At 39.7% G+C, this 18,489-nt stretch overlaps 1 protein-coding gene across 2 annotated transcripts in view; it reads right to left on the bottom strand.

The window, feature by feature from the left end:
- Positions 1-18,489, bottom strand: part of ITGA8 (integrin subunit alpha 8) — a gene marked incomplete at both ends in the record, with an annotated part of 189,259 nt that overhangs the window by 77,331 nt on the left and 93,439 nt on the right. For both annotated transcript variants that reach the window (XM_079699618.1, XM_079699617.1), the window contains 6 exons: positions 545-612; positions 1,104-1,241; positions 2,561-2,715; positions 3,127-3,182; positions 8,616-8,723; positions 11,908-11,953. In XM_079699618.1, coding sequence (XP_079555744.1) covers positions 545-612; positions 1,104-1,241; positions 2,561-2,715; positions 3,127-3,182; positions 8,616-8,723; positions 11,908-11,953 — 571 coding nt within the window. The remainder of the gene's footprint in view (positions 1-544; positions 613-1,103; positions 1,242-2,560; positions 2,716-3,126; positions 3,183-8,615; positions 8,724-11,907; positions 11,954-18,489) is intronic.

The raw sequence follows: 18,489 nt of genomic DNA, 5'->3' as shown, positions 1-18,489 counted from the left end.
GGGAAGAAAGAGGCAGACGAAGGAAGATCTCAAATAGCTGATGGTGAGGTATTCTGAGGACATTTAATTCACTCCAAACTCCAAATTGAAACAGCATTTGGAAATGCCTACTCGTGACCCTTAATCAAAGCTATTGCTTCGGACACTGGCTAGATTATGAAGTTTGGAAAAAGTCCCCTTGAGAGGTTACCAAGAAGCTTCCAAACCCTGGCAGCGAGAGAGTTCCTGGGGTGGGGATGGGTTGAGGCAGCTAGAGAGGAGGGCAACCAGAACCACCAGAGATGAGTTAACTTCAGACAGAAACATTTCCCCCCACTTTTGGTGAAGGATGGAACAGCTCAGGCAAAGTCTTGGGGTGTGTCACTTGACACCAATGACAAAGGCCTAAACCACAGGCTAACCCAAAGTGTAGCCAAGCGCAGAAATTTCACGCAGTGCACTTATTTTGGTAGTGGCTGGAAGTGTATACTTTCTCCAGAGAAGCTTTAAGTGAACACCTGTATGCCATTAGATAAAATGGACAAGTTTATTTATTTAAACTTACGGTCTAGCTGACAGCTTCAAGTCAGGAATGCACATGTTATCTTCTCCACAGTCGACCAGGATGTGAGCCTGTGTTGTGGAAAAACATGTATCAGGAAGAATCTGGGAAAACCTGAATCCCGTCCTTTCTCTTGAAAATTATGAATGATCCCATAAGTTAAACCAAAGCTTTCCTTTCACTCTGCATGAGTCTACCTAGCTAGAAACTCTGTTCGCCAGTGACCTCCCCTTATAGGCTAGTTTACTTAGGAGCCCGATTCCAATTCATTCTGAAATGTCTGTAAAGAATGCTACTCTGGCCGATGTTTTGAGGATTACAGGCTGTACTGCTTCTATTACAGCCACATTTTGAACAAATTAAATCTTGGTTCCACAAGGGGAAGGGCTTCTGAAAACACAGGGATGCAGTGTTTCAGGAAACATGTTCAGAAAATCTCCCAAATGGTACAAGTGTGTATGCAGGAATGAAAACAAAAGGGCCTGGATTTCGTCTTAAGGTCACAGGAGCAATGCCCAGGGCCTGATTGAGAATATACCATCAAAGACGGGCCAGGACCTACCTGTTTGGTAACAGTGTTTTCCCTGTAGTAATTCAATATTGGTTTCACCTCCAGACCTTCTTTAAAGGTGGATTCATCCAAACTGTAATTCAAACTAATGTTGATTGGAGACAATTTATCTCGGAATTCAGTTTCATCCTAGGGAAAATAATCACAAACTCAAGAAAGGCCCTGTAAAATGGCTGCAAGATGTTAGTTGGTGAAAGGCAGGCAGCATGTGACTCTGGCCATTAAAAGTGAATGATGAAGTAATTACCACCCCAGCGGGCCTAGGCACATGCTGTGGACGTGGCATAGAGAAGCCAGTTTAATGAACGTATGTTCAGAGTTGGAATCATTTAGGCTTCATTGAAATACTTGCTTCTAGAAGCAATCTTCAGGTTCTCCAGATCTTCAGCAACTCACACGGATTGGTCAAATTGCACAGTTAAAAATCAGATGCACAGTAAACGTCACTGAAAGTTTCGTGAACTGGGATTTTTATTTTAATGAGGTTGGCAGAATTTGTAAGTCCCCTTGGGCTCAGAGGAAGAAAACCTCTCGATTCTCTTCCTTTCTTATCATCTCTTTAAGTCCTTGTTTGCATGAACTTCAAAACACCTTCAGCACATCTGAAGTTCCCTTAGAAAAAGCACCAGAACCTTCCTGGGGAGGGAGCGGGTAGCACCAGCAGCAAGGCCTGGACACACAGGAACTCCCAAACCATGGGGTGGGCATGCCACCCTTCACCTGGGTGCCAGTATCAGTCATAATGAGACATGAGGGTCGTGCACCAGCTTTTCATTCTAGCATGTGTTTGTAAACTCTGCCTTCTACAGGTTTTCCCTTACTATATCCCCTCAAAGAGGAGACCAAATGAAAAGAGGCTTCACCACCTCATCACTGATAAGAAGATGAAATAACTGTATCATAACACATTTTGGCTTTTTATTTCATAGTAGGTTTAGGAGTTATTGAAAAAATACATTGCTTTAAAAATGTAATTATAATTTACTTTTAATAAACCCTTTTCCTAAGTTGGCTCAGAAATGCACATTGATAAAATCTGGCCAAACGTCCTCACGTAGGATAAAAATTCAAATAAATTGTGCCTAACTTTTATGTTTTCTGCGGGGAGGCAGTTAGAAATGAAAACCACCTGAGTTAGTACTAGTACTACAGAGTGTATTCAAAACAAGAAGAAGCTTAGGAGCAGAAACTTACACAACATTGTAAATCAACTATACTCTAATAACAATTAAAAGAAAAAAAAGCAGCAGCTTAGGAATTAAAAGCAATACATAGTTAGGTTGGCTGAAGTCAGGCTCAACAGAGGAGTGTGTGGCCTTAAAGATTTCTCCTATAAAGTGAAAATAGATGTGGGTCTATGTGAACCACTGTGATGTTTAAATGGAGAAAAATGGTTGGAATTTGGACTTCAATGTTAGAGGCCAGAAAGGTGATTCTGGAACACTTACTCGAAGGTAAACGATGAAATCCTGGCATTGGAGGGATTTCTGCCCCTTTATCACGAGAGGGAAGACGAGATGTGACTGATGATTATCAAGGAAGAGCGTGCGTTTAACGGCTCCTTTTTGTTTCAGGGAATCTAATTGCACCTCGGCAGTCAGGCCTAAAGGACAGACAGAAAGCAAATATAATCCAGAAAGGAAAAGTATTCAGTGAATGTAGCGCTTTATCAGAGATATGAATTCCTATTTCAACTTGCTTATTCAGGAAACATTTTTTCCATAGTTGGGATCAGAAACAATACATGAGCTGCAAAGATTTGATAAAATACTCCCCAAGCTAAAAAACTTGTTTTATAACGGTTTTACACAAAAAGTCATTTCCCCCATAATTAGGTCTGTTCTTACAGACAGTACCAATTATTCAAGAACTATTTATGTAGAAGTTCCCATATTTATAATAGAAATCTTGGTGCTAATGAAGAGCTCTTTGAAAGCTTTATATGGTCTGTGCAATGCTTACTGTTGACTTTTCCTGATATGGTATAGGAGTGGAAAAATGAAAATATGCTCACCAATTGTGTTTGAAATGCTCTGGCCTGCCACAGATGCACACACTCTTAAAGAAAAGCTAGGGAAAATAATAATCAATAATTTATTGGTTAATAAACTTTTTCAATCTGAAGTAGCAAACTTCCTTTACCTTACCCCAGATAAAACGAATGCTTTATTTTTCCTCTATACTTCTCTTAGTGTACACACACACACACACACACACAAAACCAAACAAATAAATATGCATATATTTATTGATTGATATATATACTTATCAAAAATATATTTATATACATATATATATCCGACAATTCTAATATGATTAAGAAAGGTGACATTATTACATAGGAAGGTAATACTTAAAATATTACTAGAGGTCGATTGATTTAATCAGTGGATTAATTGATCAGTTACTTGCTGCCTTTTTTCAAGAAATGCATGTGAATATCTTCCATGTGCCAGGGAGTGAAGAATTGGGCAGAAGAGCAGGGGGACAGCGAGTGGCAGAGCCTGGAGGTGAGCAAGCACGGGACCCCAATTTGAGGAACCTGAAGAAATCTGGTGCATTAGAGAAGGATGGGGAAATCTGTAGGAAGCCGAGGCTGGCTGGGTCAGTAGGTAGGGAACAGGGCTTTGAAAATCACGTTAAAGAATTTGGATCAAGTTGTGCAAACTATTAGGTATAAAATAAACTACAAGGACATATTGTACAACATGGGGAATATAGCCAATATTTTATAATAAGTATAAATGGAGTATAATCTTTACAAATTGTAAATCACTATACTGTATCCCTGTAATTTATATAATATTATACATCAACTACACTTCAATTAAAAGTATTTGGGTTTAATTCTGAGAGGCATGGAGCATCACAGTACGATTAACCCATAATCCACTCTCCGTGGAAGGAGATAAGAACTCAGGCAGGTACTTGCCAGGAGTGGGATATAATTTGAGGCAGAGACACCAGAAGAGGGAAAGGAAAAAGAAAGAAAATGGGGAGCGTAGAGTGACCGTCTCAGGCTTCGTAAGCACAACAATACAGTGTATAAGGTCAATAATAAAAGGATGGGGCTTCCCTGGTGGCGCAGTGGTTGAGAGTCCGCCTGCCGATGCAGGGGACACGGGTTCATGCCCCGGTCCGGGAAGATCCCACATGCTGCGGAGCGGCTGGGCCCGTGAGCCATGGCCGCTGAGCCTGCGCGTCCGGAGCCTGTGCTCCGCAATGGGAGAGGCCACAACAGTGAGAGGCCCGCGTACCGCAAAAAAAAAAAAAAAAAAAAAAAAAGCATGGATATGTAGGAGAGACCTTTATAGTTTTGCCTTGAACATGCCCTAAACTCAATCCAGGGAAGTGCCTGCTGTGGCTTGTAGGATGGCCTGCACTTGGGTCTGCCCTGTGGCCTTGGAGGGAATGAGGACTGGCCAGTGGTCTCTGCCTGACTGTTGCATGTGCTGACCTCCCTATGGAAAAATGTCAAGCTCTAAGCGCCAGCATTCAAGATGGGGCTTTTTCACATTTCTAAGAAAGTAAAAATGTAAGAAAATACTTAAGTATGATTTAATGACAGCCTTAACGTTTTTACTAGTAAATACTCTAGTATGATTTGAATATTTCCACAGAATCCAAAAGGAGTAAATAATCTCTAGTCGTGCTTTAATTATGTGTCAGCTTCCTGTGTCAGATATAATGAAGATGTGTCACATCTGGGATTCATCTAGCTCCCGTGACCTCAGTCAATGTCTCCCTTCAGGGTAAGTAATTTGTCACATACCATTAAGCCAAACGTTTTCCGAGATGTCTTTGCTATTTCAAGGGTTTATACCACTTCCCCAGAGAAATCATGAATTCCAACCCACTTCCACTTCAATTGGAATAATTCAAGAAAGATGAATAGTTAATCACATCTTTAAATTTTGTAGCAGGTCTGGCTTTCAAAATTGGAATTTTTTTCCGTGTCTGACTGTTTTGGAGGTACTTGGGTACATGTTAAAATTGTTGACCATTTTTCTATTCATCCTTATACTGAATAGATAAAACTCATTAGCTTGTATATGATAAATTCCTATTTGTAATAAAATTATCATTATATCTATAGATAAAAATAATTTTACATACAATATTTTGTCTAACACAATTGAGAAGCAATAAAAAATTTTGCAAACGAGATAAAGTTATGAATGTGAACATTATCTCCTCCTTTTGAGAAGAATTTGATTGAAAAATGATGTCATCAGCTGAAGGGTCACTCGGTTTATAAATTATATGTCAGTGCTATTCTATACTTCTTAGTTCCCCCTTTCTGTTACCTTTATATCATTAAGTGGACGATTTTAACTTTTTTCATACAAGTTTAAATAACTGCTATGACTTACTGAATTATTGATAATAGCACTCCAACCTAAACTTTTTGGCTTATAGATGTCTTTAGCAGAAAAGAGTTGACAAATTATAACTTTGAAAGCACTGATCTGATCTAAAAAGAAAACCTCACTGAAGTATTCATTCTGAATTTAGAACATTTATATTATGTTATATATAAACACACACATATACATCATATGTTTTATATAACAGATACTTAGGTGCACTCACAGGTCTATACCTAATTATAACGCACACTTGTTGTCAGAGAAAGCTGTGAATTATTATTAAATTAGAATTAAAATTTCAAACTAGCATTTATGATCATAGTCAATATGAATAGGTCTGACTGGAGTGAAAAAACTCCATTAAACCAGCCCAGATCCCTCATCACATAATTTCTAAATGAAACTGTTGGGCTATACTTCTGGTGCTTCAGAAGGCAGGACAGTACCTTACAAATCCTCTAATACTAGTCCTAACCCAATGCAAGAAGGGTTAGAATAATGACCTGGCGATGTAATGGTGCTCATAGCCACATATGGGAGAGGAGGAATGAGATAAATGTGAAACAGGACTTAAAAGTATAAAGCAATTCATTTTTCAATCTAACCAATTCAATACTCGTTCAGTGATGGCAAATATCAGGTTTTACATAAAGTTAGGCATATCTGAAAAGTTTTTCCAAATTTGAAAAGGGGATAGTTATTAACTTTTATATTTATAAAATAATTTTTTTACCAAATAGTTTTAATCTTTCTCATTAGATAACAATTATGTGAATATTTATGGGTTGGCTTTATTTTATTTTTTTTCTAGTTTAGAAATGCAAGTAGCAGAAACTTTATAAAATTACACAGCTGGGCTTCCCTGGTGGCGCCGTGGTTGAGAGTCTGCCTGCCGATGCAGGGGACATGGGTTCGTGTCCCAGTCTGGGAAGATCTCACATGCCGCGAAGCGGCTGGGCCCGTGAGCCATGGCCGCTGAGCCTGCGCGTCTGGAGCCTGTGCTCCGCAACGGGAGAGGCCACAACAGTGAGAGGCCCGTGTACCAAAAAAAAAAAAAAAAAAAAAAAAATTACACAGCTGTTTGAAAGGCAGAGAAATTCACATTGAGGGAAATGGAGAACTATTTCCCAGTTAGAGGTTTACTTAATAGTTTTCAGATGTACAATACAAGATTATACCAAATACAGACAAAAATTACAGAAAAGAAAATCAACAAACACTTTTCAATCATTTTGAAAAAAATGAGCTAAATTCCTATAATAAATTTTAAAAAGTATCCGAGAAACACATTCGAGACTGAACCCGCTGTTAATTTTCCATCTTCTAATACTCTGAGTTACCCATTCAAAATTTTTGCATGTGGAAATAAAACATCTTTCAGGAAGGAAATGGATGCAATAGAATCAAATAAATAATTGTAATTGTAATTTGCCCACATAACAAATTGTATTTTATCTAAGCAATCTGATTTAATGCAACAAGAGTTCGTGAAAAGAAGGAAATTTTCTTGTTAAAAAGTAATATTCATGTTGATCCCAAACTCCCAATCTGCTATATTTAAAATAAAATGCCTTTCCATGAAAAAAACAATTAAAAAATAAAATTTTTTTTTAAAATAAAAAGGAATATTCTTTCCATAAAACCAAGCATCCCACAACCTGTTAAAAAACCCTTAAATTTTTTTAAAAAATTGAAAAAACTGGAAAATCCTGAGAAAAGATGATCTAGTTCGAGCAACATTTCACACCAGAGTGTGCCACACACATATGCTTTAAAGACTTCAGTCTAGAAGTCCATTCAGTGATGAATGTGCGGGCAGAGGACTATTGGGCGAAATACCAAAGTTTTAATACTTGTGCCCAAGTAGCACTCCTTGTTCATTTCATGTTCATTTCATCCAGGGTTAGGAGAGATGCTAGCTAGCTCTTTCACATATTTTCTCAGATCAGGTTTTCATTATAATATTTTATGGTTTCATACCATTTTAAAATGTGCTCAGGGCATTTCCCAGCTACTTTCAGAAGCTGCTTAAGGGGAAGACAGGCCTCCCTGAACCGAGAGGCCCCAGCAAAGGATGTTTTTCAAAGAATTCTTCAGGGTCCTCCACACCCCCATCCACCACCCTCAAAAGCTTTGACTCCAGTCTGAGCCCGTGTCCAAGGCCATGAGCAACGTGCTGAAACTGGCTTCTATGGGTCTAGACTGGTGTGTTCTGCATTCTGACTTTCTCAGGAACCGACCATATCATCTGAAAATGGAGGTAAATCTCAAATGCTTCAAATGTTTGTTGATTTTTCAGAGAACATACACTAAGGCATTACCCAATATGACAGACTTCTGACCCTGGAGGACCTACATATTGAGAAACAAAGTGGCATTTTCTTGAGCTGTGCTACAGCCAAGTTCCATTTCTTACTGCCTTCGGGTGACTGGCCAGATTCACAAGGAACATTCTCAGAAGGTGTATGAGCCTGTTTGCCTACAGGCCAGGCAGAGGGCTATTCCTGATGATGAGATCATGGCCACAAAAATATAGTTGAGGACACAAAAATCTCTATTTTTATAATGTTTACCTTCTGTCTCATTGTATACAGATGTGAGGTTATAAAACTGACATCTATTTTCAGCACAGGAAAGTAATTTAATCCAAGCCTGACTATTTAAGAAAAAAAAAAAAAAAAAAAAGGACAATACATATGTCTGAAAAGTGGTTTCCATATGCATATGCAAATACAAGAATCAAGGTATTTTATTATATTTTCAGTTTGGTTAATGTTTATTTTAGTACGCCAAGATTCTAAGAGATCTCCAAGGTTTGCTTTGTCGGGAATTTTCTCAAGTGTTTTCGTTTCTCATCACACGTGGAGGCTGTAGATTGGAGAAATGGCCTTCCCATGACAGCACAAGATCAGCATCGTGTCAGAGATCCTTTGATTTTTCTTTTGAAAGACTAACAACTGGCTACTCAGATTTGGTGCACAGACCCACAGCATTAGCACCCCCTTGGAGCCTCTTCAGAAATGTAAAGTCTCAGCCCCCATCCCAGGCCTACGGCCCCCATAGCTGCATGTTCACCAGATCCCCAGGTGATCTGAGTCCACCTAAGAGGGCTGGAAGCACCGCACTGACTCACCAGGCCACAGATGCCATCGATTCTGGAATCTGGCAGGTTTTATTTTCCAGATTGATGATCCCCGGGTGCAGGAGAAGCTGGGCTCCCACCGTCACAACCGGCCTCGCTCTGCAAGGAGAAGACACACGGTTTTAACCAGCCCCGGGAGGGGCAGGCAGAAGCCCACTACTCCAATTCTAGAGGCCACGGCCAACATTCCCGGTCCTGGTGCCAAGAATTCCCCTCACTGAGTGAGCAGGTGGGCTCCAGACTCAACCAACGACCTCCAAACACATCTGGTAGCTCATGAATACAAATAAAGGAGCCACGGGCCCATCAAGCACAGCCGCATTCACGGACCTTCTCTGTCTGTGGAGGGGCTCACGGTATTTTGGCGACATGGCTGTGAAAGATTTCTCCTCTGGGACCTGCTAGTCTGTCCATATTCCCATCTGAATATGAGGAAATACATCATCCTACAGTCACTCACGTTGCATCTGTAAGTACTCGAGTTTTGCTAATTTTGTCACCATGTTGGCTGGTGATTTTTAACTGCTAATTGATCATTTTCTAGACAAGCTTTGCAGATTGAGCTAAACACGTGAGGGTGAGTTGACTCATTCTGTGCTTCACGTGGAGCAATGGTTCCCAACCCTGACTGCACAACAGAAGCACCCCGGGAGCTTTAAAACAGAAGCCAGTCTCCCAGGGTCAAGGCCAGGCACTGGAATGTCAAAAAACAAAAACAAACAAACAACAAAACCCTCTCGGGGCTTCCCTGGTGGCGCAGTGGTTGGGAGTCCGCCTGCCGATGTAGGGGACATGGGTTCCTGCCCCGGTCCGGGAAGATCCCACATGGCGCGGAGCGGCTGGGCCCGTGAGCCATGGCCGCTGAGCCTGCGCGTCCGGAGCCTGTGCTCCGCTACGGGAGAGGCCACAACGGTGAGAGGCCCGCGTACCGCAAAAAAAAAAAAAAAAAACCCTCCAGGTGATTCTGTTGTGCGGCCAAGTTTGAGGAGAGGGTCTAATACTGAGTAAACTCCATTCCAACCACCCAGTGAGGATAAATCAGACAAGAAAGTAGGTCACTGGGAAATGGAATGGGGCAATATTTATAAAGCTTGGTGCCAAGATATGAGAACTGGGAGCAAAATCTCCAGGTGACAGTGTGAAATGATGCCGTGTTGCTTAAGTTTTCCTCTGACAGGAGGGAGGGCTGGGCCTTGGGGCAGTGTGTTGTTTAGGGCACTGGTTTAAACAATTCCATGATTACCGTAGTGGCACCCAATGGGAATTTTCCTGAACTCCTGTGCGCTATTATCTGTACTCTGTTACGTGATTTTTCTTTTCAATATTGTGTTAGCTCCAGCCCTTGGAAAAGCAGTTGATAAGACAGGATTAGACACACCAGACACTTATAAGGGCAAATACTGATGAGGGAAAAAGGGGAGGGAGGGAGGAGGCTGGGACCAGCAGTCAGAGTGTGATGTACGTCTGATTTCTGTGAAGAAGTAAGGAAACGAAAGAGGATCTGGGAAAGAAGCTCCAGCCAGGGCACTGGGGAGTCCTTGAGCCAAATCTGCCTGCTAGTGGAGCTCCAGGTGGGCCTGTATTTGTATCCCTGTTGTGTCCAGTAATCGGCTGGGAGCAGCTCATGGGAAATAGGGCCTTGTTGCAAATGTAGACTTAGAGCACAGTGGAGGGACCATGAGTCATTTCACTCCATCAGCTCTGAGTGGTGCATCTTCATGGCCACCACAAACACAGCCCCACCCTTCAGGTACTTTGAGAGTTTCAGTCACCTGATTCTCTACCCCCTGAAGTGGAGAGTGGCTGGTGTAAATCAGCCCTCTGAGTATGTCTTGGGACTGCTGAAGAAGACAATCTTGCCTACTTGAGGAGACCTACTTTAGAATCCCTCAGGGAGTTGACCTAGGTTCGAATTATGTGCCCAGAACACCTGGGTTGGCCCTCTGCCTTTTGTCTTGATATCCTGACCTAGTGTCTTGCATTCCTATAAAACGTTTTTTTAAGAATAAAAAAGAATCTAAAATTTTTTTAAGAAGAAAAAAGAATCTAGTAAGTAATTGGTAGCACTGTCTACCAGTTACTTATTATTCCATGTACCTTACATGCAGATTCTTACTTAATCCTTTCAACAAAAATAAACTTGTAATGTAAATATTATGCCTATTTTACAATGAAAAAAATCTGAGGCTCAGAAAGTTATAGAAACTCGCCCAAGATTACAAATGGGTGAGTGTGTGGAGTGGCCAGGTTTTTTAAATCCAGACCTGTCACATTTGAACAGTTGTTCGATTCTTGCTTTTGGAGACCACCAATTCTTGGTATTTCTATTCCTTAATTTAGTGTCCACACTTGATGATAGAGGCCAGGGTGCATAGCAACACTCCCCCACCCTGCATTCCTTATCTATAGGCACATTTTAAAGCAAAGAGAAGTATTCAAATGTAATAACTATAAAAAGTGTGTCATTTTAGAAGTTCTGCTAAGATTCATATCTTATTTAATGTTATGTTAGTAGAAGCTGGAAGTTTGGTCATGAGGTATGAGAACAAAAAGACAGAAGGGCTGAAAGAAAGGGGAAAATATTGAGAGCAAATACTCCTCCAAACTTTACAAAGAGCATCTAAATGCTCTCCAAAATAAATAGTTGGGATTTACTCTTTAAGGCAAAACTAACAACGAAAAAGAAATGCATTTGAGACAGTTAGAAGAACATGTCCACGGATGGAGGAATAAAGAAAATGTGGCATTCAGCCATAAAAAGGAAATCTTGCCATTTATGACAACACAGAAGTACCTTGAGAGCATTACGCTAAGTGAAAAAAGTCAGACAGAAAAAGATCAATACCATATGATCTCACCTACATGTAGAATCTAGAGACAAAAATCAAAACCCAAAAATGAACATATAGATACAGAAAACAGATTGGTGGTTGCCAGAGGTGGAGATGAGATGGAGGTGGAAATGGATGAAAGTGGCCAAAAATATAGACTTCTATTTATAAGATACATAAGTTTGGGGGATGAAATATATAGCATGGTACCTAGAGTTAATAATACTGTGTTGTATATTTGAAAGTTGCTAAGAGGGTAGATCTTAAAAGTTCTCATCTCACACACACAAAAACTGTTAACTATGTGTGGTGATGGATGTTACCAACTAGACATTGTGATGATCATTTTGCAATATATACAAATATTGAATCATTATGTTGTATGCCTGAAACTAATATAATGTTACATGTCAATAAAAGAAAAGTGCATTTGCATAACACTAACCACATACCTGTAAACAGCTACTTTTCCTGTTCCAAATGCACCCACAATTAAATCTAAAAAAGACAAAAACACACAACACGTGCACAAAATTTTATACAAACGATCCAAACTCATAATTATAAATAGCACATGAAGCATCCTGAAATGCTGATTGCAGAGTGAGAGTCATAAAAGTAAGAACAGCAAATCACACCGTTCTTAAGACGTTTTGGAAAGGATACTGGAACTTCACTCTAGCTCCATATGACACATACATCAATAGATCTCAAACCCTTCCGGACTCAGGAAGGCCAGCCTTCTAGAAATGCTTCAGATGCTCATCGTAATACCATTTCTCCTATCCTCCAGACTCAAGGCACACATCTTAAATCAAAAGGGGAAAAGCAGGGGCTAAGGGCCTACTAAGTGCCAGGCTCGTAGCACATAGTATTTTATCATCCTGCTACCAGAACAACCCTATAAGGAAAGTATTTTACCAACGAAGTGAGACATTTTGGCTGTCATCTCGCCACAGCCATTTGCTCTTGACAAATATGCGGATGGCGAGTATGGTTTTGGCAGAGTGATCAGTAGCGTATGAAATAACTGACATAGCATTACAGCAGTCTCTCCTCATTTGCAGTTTTGCTTCTTCAGTTTCAGTTACCTGTGGTCAACCACGGTCTGAAAATATTAAGTGGAAAATTCCAGAAATCAACAACTCATCAGTTTTAAATTGCACGCCTTTCTGAGCAACGTGATGAAATCTCATGCCGTCCTGCCCCATCCTGCCCGGGATGTGAATGATCCCTTGGTCCAGCGTGTCCTGTCCGTAGTCACTTAGCCAACTTGGTGTCTCAGTGCTTGTTCTAGTGACCCTTACTTTACTTAATAATGGCTCCAAAGTGCAAGAGGAGTGAGACCAGGGACTTCCCTGGTGGTCCAGTGGTTAAGACTCCATGCTTCCACTGCAGGGGACAGTGGTTCGATCCCTGGTCGGGGAACTAATATCCCACACGCCGCGTGGCATGGCCAAAAAAAAAATTAAAATTAAAAAATTTTTTTAAAAGGAGTGATGCTGGCAGTTAAGATGTGCCAAAGAGAAGCCATAAAGTGCTTCCTTTAAGTAAAAAGGTGAACGTTCTCCACTTAATAAGGAAACAAAATCCTATGCCGAGGTTGCTAAGATCTGTGGTAAGAAGGAATCTTCTCTCTGTGAAATTGTGAAGGAAAAAGAAAGCCGTGCTAGTTTTGCGGTCGCATCTCAAACTGCAAAAGTGAAAGCCACGGTGGGTGAGAAGTGCTTAGTTAAAATGGAAAAGGCATTAAATTTGTAACAATAAGATATTTTGAGAGAGAGAGAAACCACATTCACATAACTTTTATTATAGTATATGGTTATAATTGTTCTATTTTATTATTAGTTATTGTTGTTAATCTCTGACTGTGCCTAACTTATAAATCCAGCTTTATGTATAGGAAAAAACATAGTATGTATAGGGTTCAGTACTCTCCAGGGTTTCAGGCATCCACTGGAGGGTCGTGGAACGTATGCCCCCCTGGGTAAGCAGGGAAACCACTATACAAAAATATTAAATAACCACAACAATGATAATAATAAACAGCACATATTGAACACTTATTCTAGGCCAGGAATGCTTTTAATGGATTTACTTTAACTTATTCTTAACAAGTTAAGAAGTCACTATCATATTATTAGCACAATTTTACAGAAGAGTAATTTGAGACTTAGGAGGCTCACCGATACATTCATTGAAGTTCACACAAGTACATAAGAGGTGAAGCTGGGTTACAGTGGTGCTGGGCAACAGAGCAATCTTAGACTATTTGAGGGGGAATGTTCACAGTGACCTCAGTGACCAGCTGATATATAAGCAGAGCTCTCTGTTTTTCTTAATCTCATTTATAATGGTTATTCTTTCTCGGTGGATGCAGTCAAACAAAAATTAAAATGACCATGGTGATATCTGCAGAGTAACATTTAGAAGCAAAGATGGGAAAACTGGATTCAGAAGAAATAACGCCACACAAGAAAACTTACAATAGCTGAAACTGTAATCAGTTAATTCTAGTAGGACAGAAGTGAAAATGAAAAAAAAAACAAAACAAAAGAAAAAGAGAGGGGGGAACTCCTTTGTCAGTGCTATATAGAAAGCCAATCAAGAACTTAAACTGGTTCAATGGAATTCGTACAGGAAAATGATTTGTAACCACATGCCCTTGGCATTCACCTTTCCAGAACAAAGGAACTGGCCAGGCTGCAAGCAACTATGGTTCTTCTCTAGGGGCCTCTCTTGGCTGGGCCAGGGCATTGTCCTCGGTCCATGAATGCATGGGAGTTGGATGGATAAGCAGGTAATGGGCTCAAGCGGCTGCTTTCTTAGGGTGACTCTGAGACATGTACTTCCCTGTCTCCCAGATGTCCCCAGCTAGACAGAGCCCAAGTTGCCCACCCTCTCAGCCTCTTGATAATAATCTTCCCTTCCCACATCTCTCTTCCCTACTCTCTTAGCAATGATTTTCTGGGGATATTTCTCAAACCACTTGCCTTCTTTTTTTTTTTGAACTTTATTTATTTATTTTTTTATACAGCAGGTTCTCATTAGTTATCTATTTTATACATATTAGTGTATACATGTCAATCCCAATCTCCCAATTCATCACACCACCACCACCACCCCCCACCACTTTCTCCCCTTGGTGTCCGTACGTTTGTTCTCTACGTCTGTGTCTCACTCTCTGCCCTGCAAACCGGTTCATCTGTACCATTTTTCTAGATTCCACATATATGCGTTAATATACAATATTTGTTTTTCTCTTTCTGACTTACTTCACTCTATATGACAGTCTCTAGATTCATCCACGTCTCTACAAATGACCCAATTTCGTTCCTTTTTATGGCTGAGTAATATTCCATTGTATATATGTGCCACATCTTCTTTATCCATTCGTCTGTTGATGGGCATTTAGGTTGCTTCCATGACCTGGCTATTGTAAATAGTGCTGCAGTGAACATTGGGGTGCATGTGTCTTTTTGAATTGTGGTTTTCTCTGGGTATATGCCCAGGAGTGGGATTGCAGGGTCATGTGGTAATTCTATTTTTAGTTTTTTAAGGAACCTCCATACTGTTCTCCATAGTGGCTGTATCAGTTTACATTCCCACCAACAGTGCAGGAGGCTTCCCTTTTCTCCACACCCTCTCCAGCATTTGTTCTTTGTAGATTTTCTGGTGATGTCCATTCTAACTGGTGTGAGGTGATACCTCATTGTAGTTTTGATTTTCATTTCTCTAATAATTGGTGATTTTGAGCAGCTTTTCATGTGCTTCTTGGCCATCTGTATGTCTTCTTTGGAGAAATGTCTATATAGATTCTCTGCCCATCTTTGGATTGGGTTGTTTGTTGTTTTGATATTGAGCTGCATGAGCTGTTTATATATTTTGGAGAGATTAATCCTTTGTTGATTCATTTGCAAATATTTTCTCCCATTCTGAGGGTTGTCTTTTTGTCTTGTTTGTAGTTTCCTTTGCTTTGCAAAAGCTTTTAAGTTTCACTAGGTCCCATTTGTTTATTTTTGTTTTTATTTCCATTACTCTAGGAGGTGGATCAAAAAAGATCTTGCTGTGATTTATGTCAAAGAGTGTTCTTCCTATGTTTTCCTCTAAGAGTTTTATAGTATCCGGTCTTACATTTCGGTCTCTAATCCATTCTGAGTTTATTTTTGTGTATGGAGTTAGGTAGTGTTCTAATTTCATTCTTTTACATGTAGCTGTCCAGTTTTCCCAGCACCACTTATTGAAGAGGCTGTCTTTTCTCCATTGTATATCCTTGCCTCCTTTGTCATAGATTAATTGACCATAGGTGCATGGGTTTATCTCTGGGCTTTCTAGTCTGTTCCGTTGATCTATATTTCTGTTTTTGTGCCAGTACCATATTCTCTTCTTTACTGTAGCTTTGTAGTATAGTCTGGAGTCAGGGAGTTTGATTCCTCCATCTCCGTTTTTTTTCCCTCAAGAATGCTTTGGCTATTCGGGGTCTTTTTTGTATCCATACAGATTTTAAGATTTTTTGTTCTAGTTCTGTAAAAAATGCCATTGGTAATTTGATAGGGATTGCATTGAATCTGTAGATTGCTTTGGGTAGTATAGTCATTTTCACAATATTGATTCTTCCAGTCCAAGTACATGGTATATTTCTCCATCTGTTGGTATCATCTTTAATTTCTTTCATCAGTGTCTTATAGTTTTCTACATACAGGTCTTTTGTCTCCCTAGGTAGGTTTATTCCTAGGTATTTTATTCTTTTTGTTGTATTGGTAAATGGGAGTGTTTCCTTAATTTTTCTTTCAGATTTTTCATCATTAGTGTATAAGAATGCAAGAGATTTCTGTGTGTTAATTTTGTATCCTGCAGCTTTACCAAATTCATTGATTAGCTCTAGTAGTTTTCTGGTGGCATCTTTAGGATTCTCTATGTATAGTATCATGTCATCTGCAAACAGTGACAGTTTTACTTCTTCTTTTCCAATTTGTATTCCTTTTATTTCTGTTTCTTCTCTGATTGCCATGGCTAGGACTTCCAAAACTATGTTGAATGATAGTGGTGAGAGTGGACATCCTTGTCTTGTTCCTGATCTTAGAGGAAATGCTTTCGGCTTTTCACCATTGAGAATGATGTTTGCTGTGGGTTTGTCATATATGGCCTTTATTATGTTGAGGTAGGTTCCCTCTTTGCCCACTTTCTGGAGAGTTTTTATCATAAATGGGTGTTGAATTTTGTCAGAAGCTTTTTCTGCATCTATTGAGATGATCATATGGTTTTTATTCTTCAATTTGTTTTTTTTTTTTTTTTTTTTTTTTTTTATTTTTTATTTTTTTTTATTTTTTTATTTTTTGCTTTATCACAAATTTAATCAGTTATATGTATACATATGTTCCCATATCCCCTCCCTTTTGCGTCTCCCTCCCACCCTCCCTATCCCACCCCTCCAGGCGGTCACAAAGCACCGAGCTGATCTCCCTGTGCTATGCGGCTGCTTCCCACTAGCTATCTACCTTACGTTTGGTAGTGTATATATGTCCATGCCGCTCTTTCACTTTGTCACAGCTTACCCTTCCCCCTCCCCATATCCTCAAGTCCATTCTCTAGTAGGTCTGTGTCTTTATTCCTGTCTTACCCCTATGTTCTTCATGACCTTTTTTTTTCTTAAATTCCATATATATGTGTCAGCATACAGTATTTGTCTTTCTCTTTCTGACTTACTTCACTCTGTATGACAGACTCTAGGTCCATCCACCTCATTACAAATAGTTCAATTTCATTTCTTTTTATGGCTGAGTAATATTCCATTGTATGTATGTGCCACATCTTCTTTACCCATTCATCCAATGATGGACACTTAGGTTGTTTCCATCTCCGGGCTATTGTAAATAGGGCTGCTATGAACATTTTGGTACATGTCTCTTTTTGAATTATGGTTTTCTCAGGGTATATGCCCAGTAGTGGGATTGCAGGGTCATATGGTAGTTCTATTTGTAGTTTTTTAAGGAACCTCCATACCGTTCTCCATAGTGGCTGTACCAATTCACATTCCCACCAGCAGTGCAAGAGTGTTCCCTTTTTTCCACACCCTCTCCAGCATTTATTGTTTCTAGATTTTTTGATGATGGCCATTCTGACTGGTGTGAGATGATATCTCATTGTAGTTTTGATTTGCATTTCTCTAATTAGTAAAGATGTTGAGCATCCTTTCATGTGTTTGTTGGCAGTCTGTATATCTTCTGTGGAGAAATGTCTATTTAGGTCTTCTGCCCATTTTTGGATTGGGTTGTTTGTTTTTTTGTTATTGAGCTGCATGAGCTGCTTATAAATTTTGGAGATTAATCCTTTGTCAGTTGCTTCATTTGCAAATATTTTCTCCCATTCTGAGGGTTGTCTTTTGGTCTTGTTTATGGTTTCCTTTGCTGTGCAAAAGCTTTTAAGTTTCATTAGGTCCCATGTGTTTATTTTTGTCTTTATTTCCATTTCTCTAGGAGGTGGGTCAAAAAGGATCTTGCTGTGATTTATGTCATAGAGTGTTCTGCCTATGTTGTCCTCTAAGAGTTTGATAGTGTCTGGCCTTACATTTAGGTCTTTAATCCATTTTGAGCTTATTTTTGTGTATGGTGTTAGGGAGTGATCGAATCTCATACTTTTACATGTCCCTGTCCAGTTTTCCCAACACCACTTATTGAAGAGACTGTCCTTTCTCCACTGTACATTCCTGCCTCCTTTATCAAAGATAAGGTGACCATATGTCCGTGGGTTTATCTCTGGGCTTTCTATCCTGTTCCATTGATCTATCTTTCTGTTTCTGTGCCAGTACCATACTGTCTTGATTACTGCAGCTTTGTAGTATAGTCTGAAGTCAGGGAGCCTGATTCCTCCAGCTCCATTTTTCGTTCTCAAGATTGCTTTGGCTATTCGGGGTCTTTTGTGTTTCCATACAAATTGTGAAATTTTTTGTTCTAGTTCTGTGAAAAATGCCAGTGGTATTTTGATAGGGATTGCATTGAATCTGTAGATTGCTTTGGGTAGTAGAGTCATTTTCA

This window comes from Hyperoodon ampullatus (assembly GCF_949752795.1).
Source record: "Hyperoodon ampullatus genome assembly, chromosome: 3".
Taxonomy (NCBI): Eukaryota; Metazoa; Chordata; class Mammalia; order Artiodactyla; family Ziphiidae; genus Hyperoodon; species Hyperoodon ampullatus.
The sequence above is the reverse complement of the archived record's forward strand: the minus strand, read 5'-3'. Positions and strand labels throughout refer to the sequence as shown.